At 40.2% G+C, this 18,816-nt stretch overlaps 2 protein-coding genes across 3 annotated transcripts; one reads left to right on the top strand and one right to left on the bottom strand.

Annotated features, from left to right (window-relative positions):
- Positions 1–637: 637 nt before the first annotated feature.
- Positions 638–8,100, top strand: tbrg1 (transforming growth factor beta regulator 1). Of its 2 annotated transcripts, XM_084350114.1 has the most exons (15): positions 638–933; positions 1,145–1,276; positions 1,767–1,824; positions 1,924–2,006; positions 2,205–2,241; positions 2,595–2,657; positions 3,773–4,009; positions 4,101–4,171; positions 4,288–4,529; positions 4,622–4,758; positions 4,955–5,101; positions 5,518–5,615; positions 5,805–5,915; positions 6,247–6,392; positions 7,577–8,100. In XM_084350114.1, the coding sequence occupies exons 2-15, from the start codon at positions 1,158–1,160 to the stop codon at positions 7,663–7,665; spliced, it is 1,638 nt and encodes a 545-aa protein (XP_084206240.1). In that variant the 5' UTR covers positions 638–933; positions 1,145–1,157; the 3' UTR covers positions 7,666–8,100. The 2 variants fall into 2 exon arrangements, with proteins under 2 accessions (XP_084206240.1, XP_084206241.1); XM_084350115.1 differs by lacking the exon at positions 2,595–2,657.
- Positions 8,038–16,061, bottom strand: siae (sialic acid acetylesterase). Its single transcript, XM_084350116.1, has 10 exons — positions 15,890–16,061; positions 15,509–15,670; positions 12,727–12,881; positions 12,026–12,164; positions 11,599–11,767; positions 11,393–11,478; positions 10,836–10,969; positions 10,596–10,750; positions 9,634–9,820; positions 8,038–9,453 (listed from the first exon to the last, which is right to left on the bottom strand). The coding sequence occupies exons 1-10, from the start codon at positions 15,999–16,001 to the stop codon at positions 9,187–9,189; spliced, it is 1,566 nt and encodes a 521-aa protein (XP_084206242.1). The 5' UTR covers positions 16,002–16,061; the 3' UTR covers positions 8,038–9,186.
- Positions 16,062–18,816: the final 2,755 nt, after the last annotated feature.

Below are 18,816 nucleotides of genomic sequence, written 5' to 3'. Positions count from 1 at the left end.
CTTAAGAAAACAAAACGATAGTGTAGTATATTAAATCATTGCAGTCATTTATGGAAGCCCTAAAGGGCCATGCATTCAAAACTTTGTTTCCTGAGATAACGATATATTTAATTTGAGATCTCGAGATAATGTGATATGATAGGCCTGAGATTATGGACATGCCTGGGACCTCGTAGCTGGTCAGCTATGTAGTTAACAACGACATCAGGCTTGGATTGCGCCGCCGATATAGCTGAAGCCTTGCTAACCCTCTTTTTAGATTACACACACTAATGTGTATATTATCTGTAATAGCAAGGCATAGTGCTATTTCAGCCTGTGTCAGGCCTCGATTGAAAAGATATGTGACATGGTGATCGACATGCTCCTGCTCCTCTGACATTGCTACACTGAATGATGTTTCCTGCAATGATTTAATATACTACACTATCGTTTTGTTTTCTCAAGATCTCAAATTAATTATATCGTTATCTCGGGAAAACGGCAGTTGTTATTTCGAGATAATAATTCGAGATCTCGAGAAAACAAATGAAATTAACTTGTTATCACAGGAAAACGGAGGAAATCAAATATATGAATGCATGGCCCTTTAGGGCTTCCGTATCCGCTGAAGGTGCGCTCAGTTATAATGTCCGACCACTTCCTTTACCGATCTCCTTTATCGTCTATATTTATTTTTACATACGTGTATATTTCTCCCGTAGAAACTCACATTTTGAACCACATTTCTTACCTTTTTTCTGTATACAGCTCCACAGTATAGCTTAATGCAGACATGGCTGCTGCTTGGTTTTTAACGTTAGCATTTAGCCACTCGGTATGTAAACAATGCGATTAAGACGACCGAAGGTTCCGGTTGACTCACGGAAATAAACAAGCCAGAGCACGACCTGAACAAGTGGGGTTGCTGGTTTGTTGCAGTTTTACTGAGGTGTAAGTATTTGCTTCTAGTTAAACGTTACTCCTATATATTACGTCTTAGCCGCTATGAACAGTTAGCAAGTGTTAGCTAACTACACCATAACACAATAGTCAGATATCTGTGCGTGTGTTGCCTCAGTGTTGCTGGTGTTATTGTGGCTCAGTGTATGAGGTTCTTGAAGGCAGAAGGTAATACATGTGTTGTTGCTGTTTCTCTGTGCAGGTCCCTGTCTCCTATGGAGTCACTCAACACGTTTGAGTCTGAGATGGAGGCTGATGGGCAGGGGAACTACTCTCTGTTTCCTGCTCTGGACAGCATTGCAAGTCTGTCTGGGACTGCTGAAACTCTGGAGAGGTTGTCATTTTAAAACATGTTATTACTGTGTCATACTTTAGAAAGCGTACTCTCACTGCTTATATATAGACAACTGTGCAAGATTTAATCCATGACTCATTTAGATTACACAGTGTGATTGCTATAGAGAAGAGCATCCTATCTGTATGTACCCAAATGAAAATCTCTGTCAGTGGGTGAAGTGTTTACAGTGCTTACAGAAAATGAAATTATAATGCAACTCATATTTAATACTATGATTAAATGCCACTCGTAATCAACAGTGGCAAAGTTTATTGCGATTCTAGACTCTATCATTAATGTTTTTGTGACTAAAGATCAATTTGGTATCAAACGATAAACACAATACCTCCCACGTTTCATTTGCATGCCATTCTTAGTTTCCTGGTACAGTTTTACTACTAATTTTAAAAATATGGATGAATATGTTCTCTAAAAGTGCCAGGAAATCAATGTTACACTGGATTATACAGATCCTTTCTATTTGCAGTGAACCACAGAGTGAAATTGCAGAGAAGCCCAACCTCACATGGCTCGATGCTGCACAGGTATCCGCCATTCATTCTTCTTACTCTGGTGTTAGTAATAACATTTACCGTTTATCATGAAATATGATTTTTAGTGTGTGTCTCTTTATTTGTATGCAGATTGTGTTGGAAGAAGCTGGACGTCCCATGCACATAAAGGAGATAAAACAGAGAATCATCGACAGGGGACTTGTTCAATCGAAGTACAGCAAATCTCTCAGTTTACGATACATCTAAGAGCTCATGTGCTCACTTGTTAAGCCAGGTTTTGAAGCAGTCAGGATGGATTTTCTAAGTGTTCGCTGACGGCTCAGTTTTGTCTCAATTTCTGAAGTAGACTGCAAACTTACTCCTGAATTTACATTTATACTTCGCTCATCTTGCTGTTCTCTCATTGGCAGTGCAAAGTCAAGCCTGGAGGCTGTCATGTACCGTGAGGTAAGGAGGATGTTTAAGACTCAGTCTAACAGCAACCTCTGCTGTCGAGTTTAAAAGCCTGCACCTCCATTTCGCACATGTGTTGAGTTAGGTTGCCACAGGACATGCATTCATCTGTATTTCTGTTTACTACTTTTCTTTCTCCATGTTTTCCATCCTGCTTCTTTGACTTCATTTCACATTTTTAAAAAGAGACACAACAAAGGATTGCTCTGTGCCCAGGCGCAGAGGCCTTATGGCTGCTATATCTGATAATAGTAGAATTCATTTAAATTGACTCCCCCCAGCTTTTGGCAGTCAAATTTGGCTTTTCCAGGCCCATGCATTGGCGTCAGTCTCACATTATGTTTCAGACACAAAAAGGCAGCAGGAGATTCAAGAGGATTGAGAACAGAAACGGAGTCTTTGCACTGCTGGTGAGTTATATGAATATAGTACTGAAAATGCATTTGACTACTGGTCGTGGATTCTGGTAGGGGTGGGAATTTCTCAGCACATTATGATTTGATTTAGAGGGCTACAATGCACTTCTGATACGGCTATTGATGCATCAAAACTTTCAGAATTTTTAAAATTAAATTAAAAAAATATTTTTTTTCCTCACGGTATGACCACTTGTTACTTTTAAAACATATATGTAATGATCCATATGTAAAATAAACAGATGAATTTACTTCCATTACCTTCGCTCACGATCAGCCATCCTCACCTAAACTCAAGAAGTAGCCGAGCTTACAACAGAAACACGACGCACATGTTTATGTCCGTTACGTTTCACCATCCAGTTGCTTCAACTGTGAGGAACGTTCAGCCCGGTTTTGCAGAGTTGTTATGGGGGATCATCATGTCAGTTGGGTGTAAAATTTCCTATTGTTGACTTTCCTTTCCTGCATTAAGAAATAATCTTTCAAAAGAGAATCACAATGCATCTAAGAGTCAAGAATTGGTTTTCTCTTTTGCTGTTCACACAAGAACTGCAGTTTGATACACATCACTGCCTGGTTTAATCAGGAAAGACACAATATATTTAGAAAATTAGATTTCAACATCATTTATCACTCCTTATATCTAATTAGAGTAACCACTACACATCTTACTACTTTTACACCATCAAAGCTGAGCTCATAGTTGATTGGTGTCGGGCCTGTGTTAAATATTGGTCAGCAGCGGGATCTTGGAGCCATATCAGACGACTCATTTTGACTAATGCATACCTGGATTCAACATTTTTTTCGTGGATCTGTGTTTCAGTTTGAAAAGATGATAAAAAGGGAATCCTACTATAGATAAATTCAGTGCACAAATAATTACTTTATTTCATTTTCTTTCATTTTGAAGACCCCGTGCACATTTTGTTTTCTGTAACTTTCACCGTTTGTCATACAGCAGTTTAACTGTAAGCTCCATCAGTGTTATTTTGTTCTGTATATTGTCATCCATCATCCTGAAGGCAACACGAGCATTAGCCTCAGGTACTTGTGGGACCCAAGAACAGATCTCTGTCTTTCTCTGCTCCTCTGTTCGCTCACAGACTGATGAGGAGAGGCAGCAGGCCCTGCAGGCCTTCACCGCCCAGTCTTTCCTAGGATCCCCACAGCAGAACACCATCTCTAGTTCTGGCTCAGGTGCCTCGGCCCCTGCCTTCCCATCCCCTGCCAGTTCCTCCGAGCGTAAGACCAACATGAAGAGAGGTCCGCGAAAAAACCAGAACGAAAAGTACAGGCTCAAGTACCTTAGACTGCGCAAAACTGCCCGGGCCATGATATTTGTGAGCAAACTATTCATTCTTTTAAAGCTGTGACTAGTTTTTTTGTAGGTTCACTCAGTATGATATTGTAAAGATTGATTGATACCCACAGGAAAATGCAGCTCTCTGTGATGAAGTTGCCCACTTAGAGGAAAAGTTTCTGAGAGCGAAAGAGGAGCGGAGGTGAGTAGACGTGTAAAAATGGTTTTGAACAACTGGTGTGTCCAGCAAGGACTTTCACATTCATCCAACTTTGGCCCAAATGATTGAATCACATTAGTGTTCCTTTTCATTTGCAGGTTTTTACTGAAGTCACTGTTGCAGTACCAGTCATTGTCAGAGGGCGAGATACTGCCAACGCCTAGCTCAAGCTCCCATCCGCCTGTGCCGCCTGTGGCATTGACCTCAGGTCCTGCAGGGGCTTCGGGCCTGTCCGGGGGGCACAACCTGGTGTCAATGGTGTCAACAGGGGAAGACGGACCGCTTAAAAAACCAAAGAAGGAAAGGAAAGAGCGAGGCAGGGAAAATGGAAAAGAGGAACGTGAGTGCTGGAATAAGATAACATGACACATGAAATTAATTTTACAAGACAGCTGGCCTCTTATTTTATTTTATTGTCTTGTGTTTGTTCAGTTCCAAAGAAGATGTCTAAGAAGAGAAAGTTGGCAGACGGGTCTCGGAAGCTGGTGCAGCCCATACCTCTGGACTCGTCTGGTCGTCCCGTCTTCCCCATCGTACTAGGAGGTTTAACAGTCTACAGTCTGGGAGAGGTCAGTGTGTGGCTTCACTCACTTGCTGTAGCTTTATTATCACCATGGTCACTTATATTGTCAGGCACACATGCTCTCGTCATGCTGTGACAAGTCAAACTGTCCGGCAGGTGGTGGTTCAATAAATAAATATGGAGTCTGTAACACAACAAAATGCTGATAGAGAGCTGAATGCAACCTTTTGTCTGATCTCCAGATCATCACAGACAGGATGTTGTTCCACGATGAGTGTGCCATCTACCCAGTGGGATTCTGCAGCACACGAGTCTTTGCCAGCATGAAAAACCCCGACCAGCAGTGCCTCTACACCTGCCAAATCAAGGATGGGGGAACAGGTCCACAGGTACACACACACACACACACACACACACACACACACACACACACACACACACACACACACACAGACCTATTCACACATCCTCTCTCTCTTTTTAAGTTTTGTCTGAGAGCTTCTGTAGAGCCTGCCGGTTTCATCAACTAATTATAAAACTTCTGTGTTGTAACAACACAGAAGCGTCCTTGAACATGACGGAATTGGGCATGGAAAGTCCTTGAATTCAATGTTTAAAGAAGTATTTAATGACTGGAAAGATGGCCCTTGCATCAAACGGGCCTGTCCATGCAGTAGAAAGATGCAGATATTTTAAACTTGGTGTCACATGACAAAATTGCCACTATAGAAGGTGCAGAATACCTGAAAGTCGATGGTTTTGAGTAAACTTTACTAACACATGCTATTCTATAATATTCCTCCAGTTTGAGATTGTGCCTGAAGACGATCCTCAGAATGCCATCGCGGCCTCCTCTGCCCTGACGTGCCACTCCAATCTACTGAAGGCCATCGCGTCTGTCAGGTACCAGAGTTCACCACAAAGCCTTGGATTGGTTGTGTTTGATTGGGGTATTTGGTTTTAATTAACAAACAACATAAAGGCTTTGTGCTTCGAGGTTTGATGTTAGTCCACTATCAGACTAATTCATAAAAGCCAAGTCAACTGTATTTGATCACTTTGAAAAACTCTTTTGATGCGTCCTTCTCTTAGTTCAAAGTCTGTGGTGCCCATCGTGCCGTCAGGAGCTGACTTCTTCGGCTTCTCACACCCAACCATCCAGAATCTCATCCAGAGCTGTCCTGGAGCTCGCAAATGCAGCAAGTAAATTCAAAGCTCTCACTGAGAACACGACATGCACATCACATCTTTTCTGACTTATTAGAATCTTCTGAGATTAAGAAGGAGATGTATTTTCATGTTTTTACAACATTTTAGATTTTTGGACTGTTTACTTTGGAAAGCAGATGACTTACTGTGCTTAGTAATGTAAAGTTTACATTATTTAAACAAGAACCTACTGTAGGTAGTGTGGTAACCATCAAGCTATGAGGGATTTTTACAGATGGGTCATTTAATTACAATAATTATTATAGACTGCGACAATTTTTGCAACCTGTTTTCCCAGATGATGAGTAAAATTTTGTTGCCTTAGCTACCGATGGATACGTTTCGAGGTGTGTCGCCCTGGTGACGGCCAGGTTCCTCACAGCCTATCGGAGGACGATGCCTCGGTCAACTTTGAGGCCTACCAGAGACACCAGGGCTTTGATGAGAACATCAAGACGGAGCACATAACAGGTTGGTTAAATATCACTCTTCCATACTGGAGATGTTTCTAGCTTTGTGGTACTGTTTATTACTCCTGTGATGTTTTGTTTTGTCTGTTACATTTACAGAAACCCTGATTATTGCATGTACCGTACAACCAAACATTTCACAAGTAATGTAGGAGCATTAAAGCTGATGTGTCAAACATTTAGAAACCAGTGGAGCCTTAGGTTGAACAGCTGGGTTAGAGTTCTCGTGGTGGGGAAATAAGTAAAAACGGTCTTGTTCCCTGATAACTGCTGTCAAAATGTGTGAGCAAAGTGAAGCTGCTAAGTTATACTTTTCTCTGCTCGAGTGTGTGTGAATTACCTTCCTTACCCCAGCAGCTGCTCCTCCAGGCCTCTGCTGTAAACAACATATCATAAATGAAAGTGTCTAGGTTATCTGAAAACTATAAGTGCACTCCTCTTACAAGAGTAACAAGCCATGAGGATTTCAAAGCAATTGAGCATTGAAAGTAGCTGCATGGACAGTATTTCTTCAACCAGACTGAAATCATTCTGACTCTGTTTAAATGCAATATGTTAATTGATCTGACAAGATGTGAAGCATCTAATCTGCTGACAAGACACAGCCACCTTTAAAGTGACAAGATTTTTGAATGGAATTTCGTTTGTTCTTTTTCAGGCGGACACACTAAGTGCCCTTTTAAATCTTTCTTTTATAAATTAATATTTCTTTGTTTATCAGTAAGTGTACACATCTTACAGTTTGTAAAACACGATGACTCACAGTTCAGCACGGAATTCTTGTAAATTCGGCAAATGCCATTTCGACAAAGTTGTAAGTACTGAGACAGAATCTCAACTTTTCTAGGTGCCTTACTACTAACCAAAGTAACCCAATTGTGGTAAAAAGTGCTCCGGTCAGCGACGGGTAGACCAATTATAACTTGAAAGTATTGGTAAGTGATATGTCGTCCATGGGATTTACACCTTGTGTCTCCCCCCCCCCCGGAGAGACACAAGGTTTTAAGGCGCAAATATTTTTCCCTATGCTCGAGTGAAAATTAATTCTCATCAGGGGGGGTTGGACCAGTCTCTTCCAATTGATCATGAGCCATTTTTTGTGATTGTTAGTGGAATATTATATCAGGGTTCATGTAAATGCAGCTAGTGACTCGTCTTCTCTTGTTTATCCGTCTCTTTCCTCAGGACAGACACCACAGTCTCCCAGCTCCTCTCATCAGCACCACCTGACCTCCCCGACCATGAAGCCCTCTACCTCATATTACAGCAGCTGAAATCAAGGTCAAACATGACCACAACCCTCGTGAACTTTCATTCTTTTTTACAATGTTGTTTTTTCCCCTTTCCCTGCCTGGCTCAATAACTCAGTATGTCATCTTCAAGCGATCCCAGACTGTATTACCCGGGGATATGTGCTAGCATGGTTTATGCTAATATACTGGATGTGGTTGGTTAGTTAGCTGTGTGCTTAATGTGCCAATAGCAACATAAACCCAACACCTGTGTCGGGTGACATTATGTTTGAAATGTAATTAGTATAATATTTTTTACTAATTGGTGTGTCGGTACATGGTACACTATAATCCTGTTGGTATTTAAAGCTGCAGTTGTTGAAACAAGTAGATTATTGTGGATTAATAACTTCATCGCATTTCCATCTGTTTTATTTTGAAATAAAAAGCATCAGCTTTGAATGTAACACACCCACATACACTTAGCAGCTGCTTTGTCATTTATTTGTGCAAAATTGTACTCGAGGCTTATTTGTGTTGTATAATTCAAAATCCACAGTTTCATTCAAATAAAAACACATTTGTCACAATGATCTACATTCATGTAGTCCAGCAAATATTAGCAGTGGTTGTAACAGCAGTGATTGTATACAGGATAAACACATGAAACCAAAATTATATGTACAGACCTATCTGCCTTTCTAAGCTCCAGTAAGCTTTGTGTTGTACCAGGCAGACTGATGATAAGTGGACGAAGGATTACTGAAAATCTGTATTCAAGTACAAGTACAGTTACATTCCTGAATTATTACTCAATTACAAGTAAAGGGTAATTATTAACTACTGGTATTAAAATAATACTCGAGTAAAAGTACAAAGTATTCTTCTCAAATGCTACTCAGAGTATTAGTTACTTTAAACTGTTGATGTTTAATGCGTTATCAATAGCAGCATTCAATCAAAATGCTTTCTGTTTCTCTAAATCTTCCTCCCAGCTCCTGCTCTGTTCTGCTCGGTGGTCACGGTCACCTCTTCAGACGTGCGCCTGCTGCACAGTTTTGTTTATTTTGTCCGCATGTCAGGGTTTTCACTGGCCCGTTTGTGATTGGATAGTCTTATTGGGTACAAAATGTATATGAAAGGTTTAGATATTAATTCAAATCGTACTCAGCACTCAATTTTGATTATAAGTAGATTACATGGTGTAATGCATACTTAAGTATGATTAAAAATCACAGACTTGAAACAATACTCATAAAATACAAGTCCCCTAAAAAATGACTTACAGTAACTTGAGTAGCTGTAGTTAGTTACTTCCACCTCTGCTAATCATGAAAAAGTAGTTTCCTCAGAGACTGATTGGTAACACAAAACAGACTGTTGAATTAAAAAAAAAACCCTATCTCTGAAAAACACAAACATTAGCTACAGTTATCTCAGCATCACTTTTACGTTGTCATCAATTGTCTTAACTCTGGCGACATCCGTCCAGGCAGCGTATTTTCATCTCAAGAAAAAAAAAGGCACTTGCTTTTATCAATTTGTCTTCTTACAGTTGCCGGTTCAGTAACTTATCCAAACGTTTCCTTTGGGTGGGTAGCGGTTGATAATGAAAGGAGGTGCAGGTAAAATCCCACTGGAGCTGTAGATTGGACAGGCTTTAAACTTGCAGGGCCAGTCTCTCCATGCATATCTGATGGCAGCTACTTCATCAGCAAACTCACACACTTTGGCAGATACTTGGACAGTGGTCCGACCCCACTGCATGATGGGAACTTCAATCCAGCGAGATTTATGCCCACATGGAGCCTTAATCCTCGAGCAACAGATCTTAGAAAAAGACAAATAGATGTTTTGTGTTGTTTGTTTAGCAAGAAATTAGTTTATTGATCATCAGACCGAACATCAACTACATCTAACTGTTATCTGATAGTGGTTATCTGTTAGCATTGGTTAACAAAGCCAGTGCGTTATTATGGGACACAACTGGCACTGACTAACCAGCCTTACCTCAAAGATGTCTTTAGACGGTGTGACAGAGACGGTCTGATTGTAGGTGATGTTGATATACGCTGGAGTGGACAGGATGAGGTTGGGGAAAGGTCCAAGGAAGGGCACGTCCGGCTCATTATAGGCCACTGCCCGAGCTCCTAGTGTCAGTCTGTGGGCTACATCCTGCTTGTCTCTGGGGTGGATCCTGAAAGAAAAATAAAATCACTCCATGATGAGACAGATGGTGAGACCAGATAGGGAGGTTGAAAGTCAATACAGTAAAAAGTAAAAAGAGCTTATCACTTAGAAATGAAAATAATCACATAATCAGATGTAATAAAGACAAAAACAGCAGAAAGCTGTTTCCCTGCTGTTCTTTCAGCTTTCGGTACATTAAGGAAGTCTGTAGATATGAGAATTATGCCAGAGACTTACTGTGCCTTGGCAGCATATCAGGCACAAGTCCATTAAAAAGTTTTATGGATGTTTATAAGGATCTTAAAAATCCATCCAAAGACTAACTGGAAGCCAGAGCGAGAAAGATTTGAACAGGTGTGATTTGAGCTCTTTGCTCCCATTAAAAGTCCTCCGGCAAAACTCTTCATAAACATACTCAACATGAATGGAATCAGGTCAAACCTGTCACGGTCGTCAAAAATAGCACTGGCTTCCTGCACCGCAACATTCAAGTTAAAAGTTAATTTCACATGAAGGAGTCCTTCAGTCCATATTGTTTGGTGTTTCTCCTTTAAAAAATGACTTTTTCACTGAGGTCAAAAAACAGTTTTCTGTCCTGCTTGCGGCTCACAGAGGTAGGTATGAACGTGTATTAACGGGCAGTCTGGCAGCAATCCAGCATCGCCAAAAATGACATTTATGTTACCACAATAGACACCAATCTGTTTTTGAGCCCTAACACTGTCTCAGTTAATTACGTAAATTGAGTTCAAATGTTAGGAATGCATAAACACGGTCCTTACGAGCCATAGGGGGAGGATTCATCTGGTAAATCCATAGCCACAGCCATGAAAGTTTTCTGCATGCGGGGATTCGGGACAAAGCCGATGTCTGCTGTCTGGTGCCAGCGGATGTTCGGAAAGCTGTCGTCTGTGGAGTCTTTTTTGTAAGTAGACAGCTACGAGTACAAGGAAATCATTGATTACATCTACAATACTGCAAAAGGATAGTCCATGCAAATTAAAACTATAATACCAACATACCTGGACAAATCCAAAGGGGAAGTCGTGAGCCGTCTGCCACCCTGAGCCCTGGTGAAACGCCATCCTCCAGTCATCAATCATTGCGGGGAAGGAGCAGTTGTATGTATCTTGATGATAAGCTGCATTTGCTTCACCTGGAGGAGAGACAAGAATTATAGATGCATGATGGTCAGTGTATCTTTTAGTCATTTGATCCCCTGGTCTGTTGACCAGATGTGGTCATTTACAAGACAAGACCGTCAGATGTAGGTTTGCCAGACGGTGCTGCTTAAGCCTGGGTTAAAGTGCGGTCAAGCCCCCACCTCTTGGATTGGGGGGGTGGTGGGGGGGTGACATGCAGCAAAGGGCCACAGGTTGGACTCAAACCCGGGGCCACTGCAGTGAGGACAAAGCCTCTGTACATAGTACGCCCGCTCTACCAACTGAGCTAATTGGCGCCCCTACTTCTTTTTTTTGTTTTGTTTTTAATACGTGTTTCTAAAAAGGAATTCAAAAGAACAAAAGGTACTTGGATCCATGGTATACCGAACATCTGCTACCTGTGCAGGTAGTCTTACCTTGGTACCAGATGGCTCCTTTGATGGTCATGTTGAGCAGCGGGTGGATCATCGCATTCCACAAGACAGAATTTTTCTCTTTAGGACTGATAAGATTTTCACAGTTAGTGCATGCCAAGTTTTCTTTGTTATTGTTAAGTGCCCTAAATCAGTTACCATACATATCAGGCTGCAGGCAGCTTAGCTCAACTGTGCCATATCTTTACCTGTCTTGACTTGGCTCTAGTCCACACTGCTGCAGTGCCCTGGAAGATGACCAAGCTTCGACAGGGGTGCCTCCCCAACAGGACTCCACCAGTCCTATGGGGTACTTCAGGTTCTCGTACATGTAACGTCCAAAGAGCCAGCACACTGCAGAGAAGCCTGCCACATGACCTGGAAATACACCTGTCTGTTAATCAGTCATCAGCACCATGCAAACAGATGGTAGTACGCCCATAAACAAACAGCATAATTGTTCTTTATTTTATTATTTGTCCTGTAATCATAACAAACAGTAACAAGCATTCAGAAATGTATGCTATATGTGCATTTATAACATCTCAGTTGCAGTTCAATACCCCAAACCAACACATTTAGCTGCAAACTTTAAAGTCCTTAAATAACTCTTGAGTAAATAAAACCTTGACTTACTTGCTGTAGGCACAGACCAAGGAAGTTGCACTTGAATCAAATCAGTCAGCTCAGTTTCACTCTGGTTCAAGGCCACCATAAAAGTCCTCACATGAGGATACTTTGCTGCGAGGGCCAGCTCCTCTAATGCATTGAAAATCTGTTGGAGAATGTATAAATCATGAATAAAGAGAGTTCATTAAACAATAAACTTTAAAAAAGAAAAATACACAGCAAAAAAAATGTCTTTTTGTATAGAATGCTAAAAAAATAAAAAATTATAGTTCAAGTTCATGTTAAGTTCAAGTTTGTGTCTGTCAGGAGGACAGTATATTTTTGAAATTATAAAAAAAAGTTTCTTCACCCCAAAAAATATTTTTGTATTTATTTTGTTATGGGTCATTGTAATCGATAAAAATAATTATAATAATTGTGTAATGTATACTGTGATACTCTAAAAGTGTGACATTTTATGAGATATCGTACCATCAAAATCTCATACCGTTGCAACACTACTGCACAGTACTGAACATACTGTATGAACAGTATTATGGTTGCACCACATGGTCCTTTCTGCATTGATTGATTGCACTGATTGAATATTGCAGTTGGCCATATTGTGATTTAGATAATATTAATGATTAATTATGCAGCCCTATACAGCACACAACATATATGAGCTCATCAGAAAGACGGACAGGTGTTCACCTGGCTCGGCCTACCTGAGATGTTTGAAAGCACATGTTGCTCTGCCCCCCACACAGCCAAACATCTCCAAACAGCACATCTGTCAGAGTGGCTTTGTCGCCCTGGGTGAGCGCTGTGACAGTGTAGGGACCGCCGGCTTCAACAGGGTCAAGAGTGGCACGCCAGATACCTGGAAAGTTAGTGTGTGATAAATGGACTTTAGACAGACTTTAAACTCATTTGGGCCCTTTGAACTGAGGACTAGGGTTGCAAAGGGTATGTGATTTTCACAATAAGATAATTATCTCATGGTTTCACAATATAACACAATTATTATTGTTGTTATTATTACCAGTTAAAATGACCCTTAAAGGAATATAAACAGAATAGTTTTTTTGGTTGATCAAATGCTTTATTAAGATTTTTACAAGATATTAAGTCCTGATAGACATGAAACTGTAATAAACTTGAAATATATATATTTAATTGCACTTCAACCATAGAATTCAATACTGTAGATAAGTAAATGTATCTGGTATGATCATCATCAAATTCTTATACCACGGATTCCAGTGATGGAATGTAACTAAGTACATTTACTCAAGTACTGTACTCAGATAAAAAAGAAAAAAAGAAATACCACTGATTCCAATAATGTCTGATCTGATTATCAGCCAGGCTGATAAACAGTAGACCCATAATATGCAATATATATACACAGTGTTGTATAAACTACCCAAATGTCATTCTTAAGTATAAGTAAAGATATTATGTTAAAATATTTATTTGGGGTCAACCATACGAATAGTATCTATTATTAAATGTACTGAAGTGTCAAAAGTACAAGTAAAAGTAAACACGTACAATGTACTTTTACTTTACTTACTTATACGACCCCTAGTATACAGTATATAAATGTATGTATATACTGTATACTATGGGTCGACTGATTATTGGTCTGACTAATTATGGGATCCGATATTCATCATTTTTGTGATTAGCATTATCAGTTTGTAATATGACCTTCGATAAAATAAATTAAATAAAAAATGTGCTACTTTGGCTCTGATGCAACATGTAATTTGCAAAGTAACTAATGTTATCTAGTGTAGTGTTCAGAATCAACCAATCACATTCAAACTCATGTTAAATAGGAGTCAGTACACACCTGCCATCATTTAAAGTGCCTCTGATTAACCCCAAATAATAAAGTTCATGTTACAGCATAAGCCGTGGTCCACAGAGAGCTTCCAAAGCATCAGAGGGATCTCATTGTCAAAAGGTATCAGTCAGGAGAAGGGTACAAAAGAATTTCCAAGGCATTAGATATACCATGAAACACAGTGACGACAGTCATCATCAAGTGGAGAAAACAGTGACATGACTAAGAACTGGATGCCCTGCCAAAATTGATGAAAAGACAAAAGAAAACTGGTTAGGGAGGCTGCCAAGAGGCCTACAGCAACATTACAAGAGCTGCAGGAATTTCTGGCAAGGACTGGCTGTGTAGTACATGTGACAACAGTCTCCCGTGTTCTTCATACGTCTGGGGTAGGGTGGCAAGACAGAAGCCTTTTCTTACGAAGAAAAACATCCAAGCCCGGCTAAATTGAGCAAAAACACATTTGAAGTCTCCCAAAAGCATGTGGGAATATGTGTTATGGTCTGATAAGACCAAGGTTGAACTTTTTGGCCATAATTCCAAAAGGTAAGTTTGGCACAAAAACAACACCATACCCACAGTGAAGCATGGTGGGGGCAGCATCATGCTTTGGGGCTGTTTTTCTAGGGCCTTAGTCAAGGTGGAGGGAATTATGAACAGTCCCAAATACCGGTCAATGTTGGCACAAAACCTTCAGGCTTCTGCTAGAAAGCTGAAGATGAAGAGGAACTTCATCTTTCAGCACGACAACGACCCAAAGCATACATCCAAATCAACAAAAGAATGGCTTCACCAGAAGAAGATTAAAGTTTTGGAACGGCCCAGCCAGAGCCCAGACCTGAATCGGATTGAAAATCTGTGGGGTGATCTGAAGAGGGCTGTGCGCAGGAGATGCCCTCGCAATCTGACAGATTTGGAGCGTTTTTGCAAACAGGAGTGGGCAAATATTGCCAAGTCAAGATGTGCCATGCTGATAGACTCCTACCCAAAAAGACTGAGTGCTGTAATAAAATCTGCTGGTGCCTCAACAAAGTATAAGTTTAAGGGTGTGCACACTTATGCAACCACATTATTTTAGTTTTCTAATTTTTACTTTTCCCCCTAAAAGATTTCAGTTTGTTTTTCAATTGAGTTGTACAGGTTACAGGTCACATTAAAGGTGGAAAAAGTTCTAAAATGATTTGGCTTGGTCTCATTGGTCATTTTAACAGGAGTGTGTAGACGTTTTATATCCACTGTATATCTTGCCTTGCCTTGTACTTTTGATATTATAAGTACAATTATCTACCAGAAAAGTACTTTTGATACAGTACATTTAACTACTGTTGGGTACCGTATGGGTAAGTTTCATTAACAACAGTAGCAATACCGCTGTAACCCTACCAGGGGTTTGTGATATTGGTCTGTATAAGTAAAATGGACCCGACAGAAACATGTAGCTTGTAAATATAATGCATAATTATAATTTATTAAGAGAAATGTTTGAGAAGCTGATTCTGTGTTCAAACAGTGGTCACAAAGCAAAAGCTCCCGTACACAAAAAGGGTCCCTCTCTGCCATATCTGCCGCTGTATGGATTCACTCCGTGTGGCCTCCGCCTCCATTCAGGGACCCTGTCGATGTCAGCAGTAAACTTCCCACCTGGCTGCACTCACCTTTTGTCACAGTGACTGGTGAGCTACTCTGGTTGCCGGGTCCTGACAGGATGAGGGTGACCTGAGCACCCTCGGGTCCGTAGCCCCACAGCACAGCTTTCTCTGGAGACTTCTGCAGCACCATGTGGTCTCTGTAGTAGGAGGCAAAGTGCAGGGTCCCATCTACACACACACACACACACACACACACACACACACACACACAGTTGTACTATTGACCCAGTGCTTCTATAACATGCAACCATTATTTTGAAAGTCCCATTCAATGTTCAAAGCATAAAATATGTAACAGGGAACTGAAAGTAGATGCATGAGCGGCTTTTGGTGTCTGTCATCACACATAATGGCAGTGGCAGATACAGCTGGGTGCAGCCTACTCACCGGAGTTTTGAACAGAGGCAACAAGTATAAGAAGAACACACAGTGTCACCGCCATGGCGAGAAGACAGCCCACATAAACACACAGCTGGAGAGCCCTGGCGGACAGAGTCATGAGAGGTGGTGTGAGACCTCAGTGGGAGGCCATGTCACAGAGCTGAGCGACCGGCCGGGATTTCTTCACGACCTCGAGGAAGGACCGAGGACTTTAACCGTTCCTCTGACGTCATCCAGTAGATGGGCTTCAAAATAAAAGCACAAAAGAGAAAGCGTGTCAAAAATGGTAGAAATCCTAAAAAAGTGTCTAATCAAATGATGTGGCTCTTATTAATCACATTGAAAAAAACAATACCCATTAACTGCTGTTAAAAAACAGGTAAATGTATGGTTAATTAAACTATAGTTAAACAATGAAATGCTTTACAAATAAAGCAATTATAAAGGTTTATAAACATCAGTTGCAACTTTATCATCCAAATACTGTTTACACATGAACTACACAGTAATGGTTTGCACAGTATTATAAGCATCAGTTGCAACTCTACAATAAACAATTGCTTCATAAAGAATCCCATTGTATGTTATCAGTGAAATAACGATCAACTAAAGTTTAATTAACTGTAAATTTACTTTTTATTAATGACAACATGGAGGGAAAAAATCCTTCAGGTCCAGTTCTGTGTATTGTCGAGATAAGTTTTATTCTCTGTGCAGCGTAGACAGAAAATCACAACAAGGCTGTAGAATTATTTTTGACCAGAGCGAATTTCTGGTCAGAATTGAATACCGAGAGGAAGAGCGTCCGAGATTCTGGTGCAAGCTTTGGTTTGTGATAGTGTGATAAGATTTGACTCCTCACAGGTACTGGTCTGGGCTCTCCTCACAATATAACAACATATTTAATCAAAGGTATCTGTGTCTGGGCCACTGTCATATTGAAGGGAATACTCTTAAATCTTACAAAAACAATAATAATGGAGGCAGAGATAATGATCCAGAATCTTTCCTTGAGAAAAGGCCTAAGGACCAAAACCCAGGCAGGGTACACAAAACATGTAAGGCTAAGGCAAAAATCCACTGAAGTGCTAGTAAGGTAATGGGAAGGAGGTGAGTGGAGAGTGTGAGCAGGTGAGGCGATTCTACTGGATGAAGGACTGGCAGGTGGAAGTGGCGAGGGATTGAAAAAATACTCACATGCACATATATTTCAAGAGTTATTAGAAAAAAAAAAATACTCACATCATTTACTTAAGTGAAACTATCAATATCTGTAGAAATTCTCTGTCACAATTAAAAGTGCAGCTTTCTATATTTCTTCTTCTATTGAATTCTGTGGGAAAAAAATCTCCTCACATGGGACCGACCAACCTGTTCTTTAAAGGGGCAGGAATTTATTTGTTACCACCTGGGGGCAGAAGAACTCCACAACAACATGACAGACAGACAGACATTTTTTAACTCAGTAAGCTATAACAGCTAACATAGAAGCCACATGAGCTTCCATTTGCAGCTCAAATTCCCAAATTTGAATCACTAGCTTGCTTGAAGTTCTTCTTTTTCACTACAGTTGATATCTTTTTTGCCTTTTGGTGCTGAGCAGGTAGTGTATTGAAATTTTTTTGACGCGTTGTTCCTGTAAACAAGGCGGTTGACAGTGTTGAGGCCAAAAGAGTTGTAATATAACACTGAGGGCTTGTGACACCTTTCATATCACCATCGTTATTTCAATGTTTATTTAAAAATATGTATTGTTGCAGCTTTAAGGTAAAAGAAATGTGCCTAATGTCTTTGGAAGAATATAAGAGAATTTTCCTTTTTATTGAATACAAATGTTTTATAGTGTGACAACGCCTCTGTGTTTTGTGTCCTGCAGTTACTGAACTGAAACTAGTAGTGCATGTTGCAGATACTGCTGTTCTTGGTGCTTCTGCTGTTCAGTGATTACTGCTTTAGGTACTGGAGCCCAATATATTTAATTCTTGTCTCATGACAGCATGCTGATACTGTGGCCGCAGGGTTTGGCAAAGCAGTCATTGTTGTTAATTAGGTGAAAATAAGACTTTAATTTAATTGTCTCCATTCATTTCTCATGCACTCATGATAAAAAAAGCGCAATTGTTGAGGGATGTTGATTTTCTAAAAAAAGCGAAAAAAAACATTAAATCAAAAAATACATAAGTGACATTAACATAATTACAAATGTTGTAAAACAAATCACTTCATAATGTAGACATCATCAACAGCACAAATTGTAGTAGTCAGGTAATTAAACATAATAATTACATCAAGTCGTTCGTTGTTCCTCTTGTCCTCTAGTGGCCTAAGACAACGCATAATTAAGGACAAGATTTCTAAAGGAGACAAGTCATGCTCATTTTCAGGTTCATAATTTTATTTTGGGTTACTGCTACAGTAGAATAGGTTAAAATGCTTTAGTGCTCAAAAAACACATCAGTTTTCTCATACTGTCCAGTGCTGCAACACTGTATTCAACCTGTATTCAACCTGTATCTTGCACATGCCTGACCCAGCCCTGCTAACAACAACAGAGCAACTGTGCTATATCAATTTTTACTTACCAAACTAGCCGCTTGGCATTAATTATGCAAATGTATGACACTGTGACGAGGTGTGATGCCACAAAGTCACAGAATTAAGGGTGAGGCTACAGACGAGGCGTTTCAGGAGAAGTGTTTTTTGTGGGAGAGAGGAGCTTCTGTTGGTGTGGACTTTGACCTTTTTTACTTTCAAGATCTTTTACATACACAGGAACCTGTGTACAACACAGAAAGGAAAAAAATGGAAAAAGCACAATAGGTTTCCTTTATTATCCAAAAAAAAAACGAACCTAAAATCTGGAGACAGTATTGTGTTGGTTAGAAATGGTCTTTCAACCTATTTCAAAAGTCTGCTAAACTGGAATTAGAGAA

This window comes from Pagrus pagrus, assembly GCF_965226575.1.
Source record: "Pagrus pagrus genome assembly, chromosome: 4".
In the NCBI taxonomy this organism is placed as follows: Eukaryota; Metazoa; Chordata; class Actinopteri; order Spariformes; family Sparidae; genus Pagrus; species Pagrus pagrus.
The sequence above is the reverse complement of the archived record's forward strand: the minus strand, read 5'-3'. Positions and strand labels throughout refer to the sequence as shown.

Excerpts from the sequence above, each read along its gene's own strand:
- tbrg1 (XM_084350114.1), top strand. The coding sequence starts at position 1,158 with ATGGAGTCACTCAACACGTTTGAGTCTGAGATGGAGGCTGATGGGCAG. Across the intron at positions 4,172-4,287 it reads AGAGCGAAAGAGGAGCGGAG|GTTTTTACTGAAGTCACTGT; the intron begins GTGAGTAGACGT and ends TTTCATTTGCAG. Across the intron at positions 5,916-6,246 it reads GGAGCTCGCAAATGCAGCAA|CTACCGATGGATACGTTTCG; the intron begins GTAAATTCAAAG and ends TTGTTGCCTTAG.
- siae (XM_084350116.1), bottom strand. The coding sequence starts at position 16,001 with ATGACTCTGTCCGCCAGGGCTCTCCAGCTGTGTGTTTATGTGGGCTGT. Across the intron at positions 12,165-12,726 it reads TGTGCTTTCAAACATCTCAG|ATTTTCAATGCATTAGAGGA; the intron begins GTAGGCCGAGCC and ends ATTCTCCAACAG. Across the intron at positions 9,821-10,595 it reads GAATCCTCCCCCTATGGCTC|GATCCACCCCAGAGACAAGC; the intron begins GTAAGGACCGTG and ends TTTTTCTTTCAG.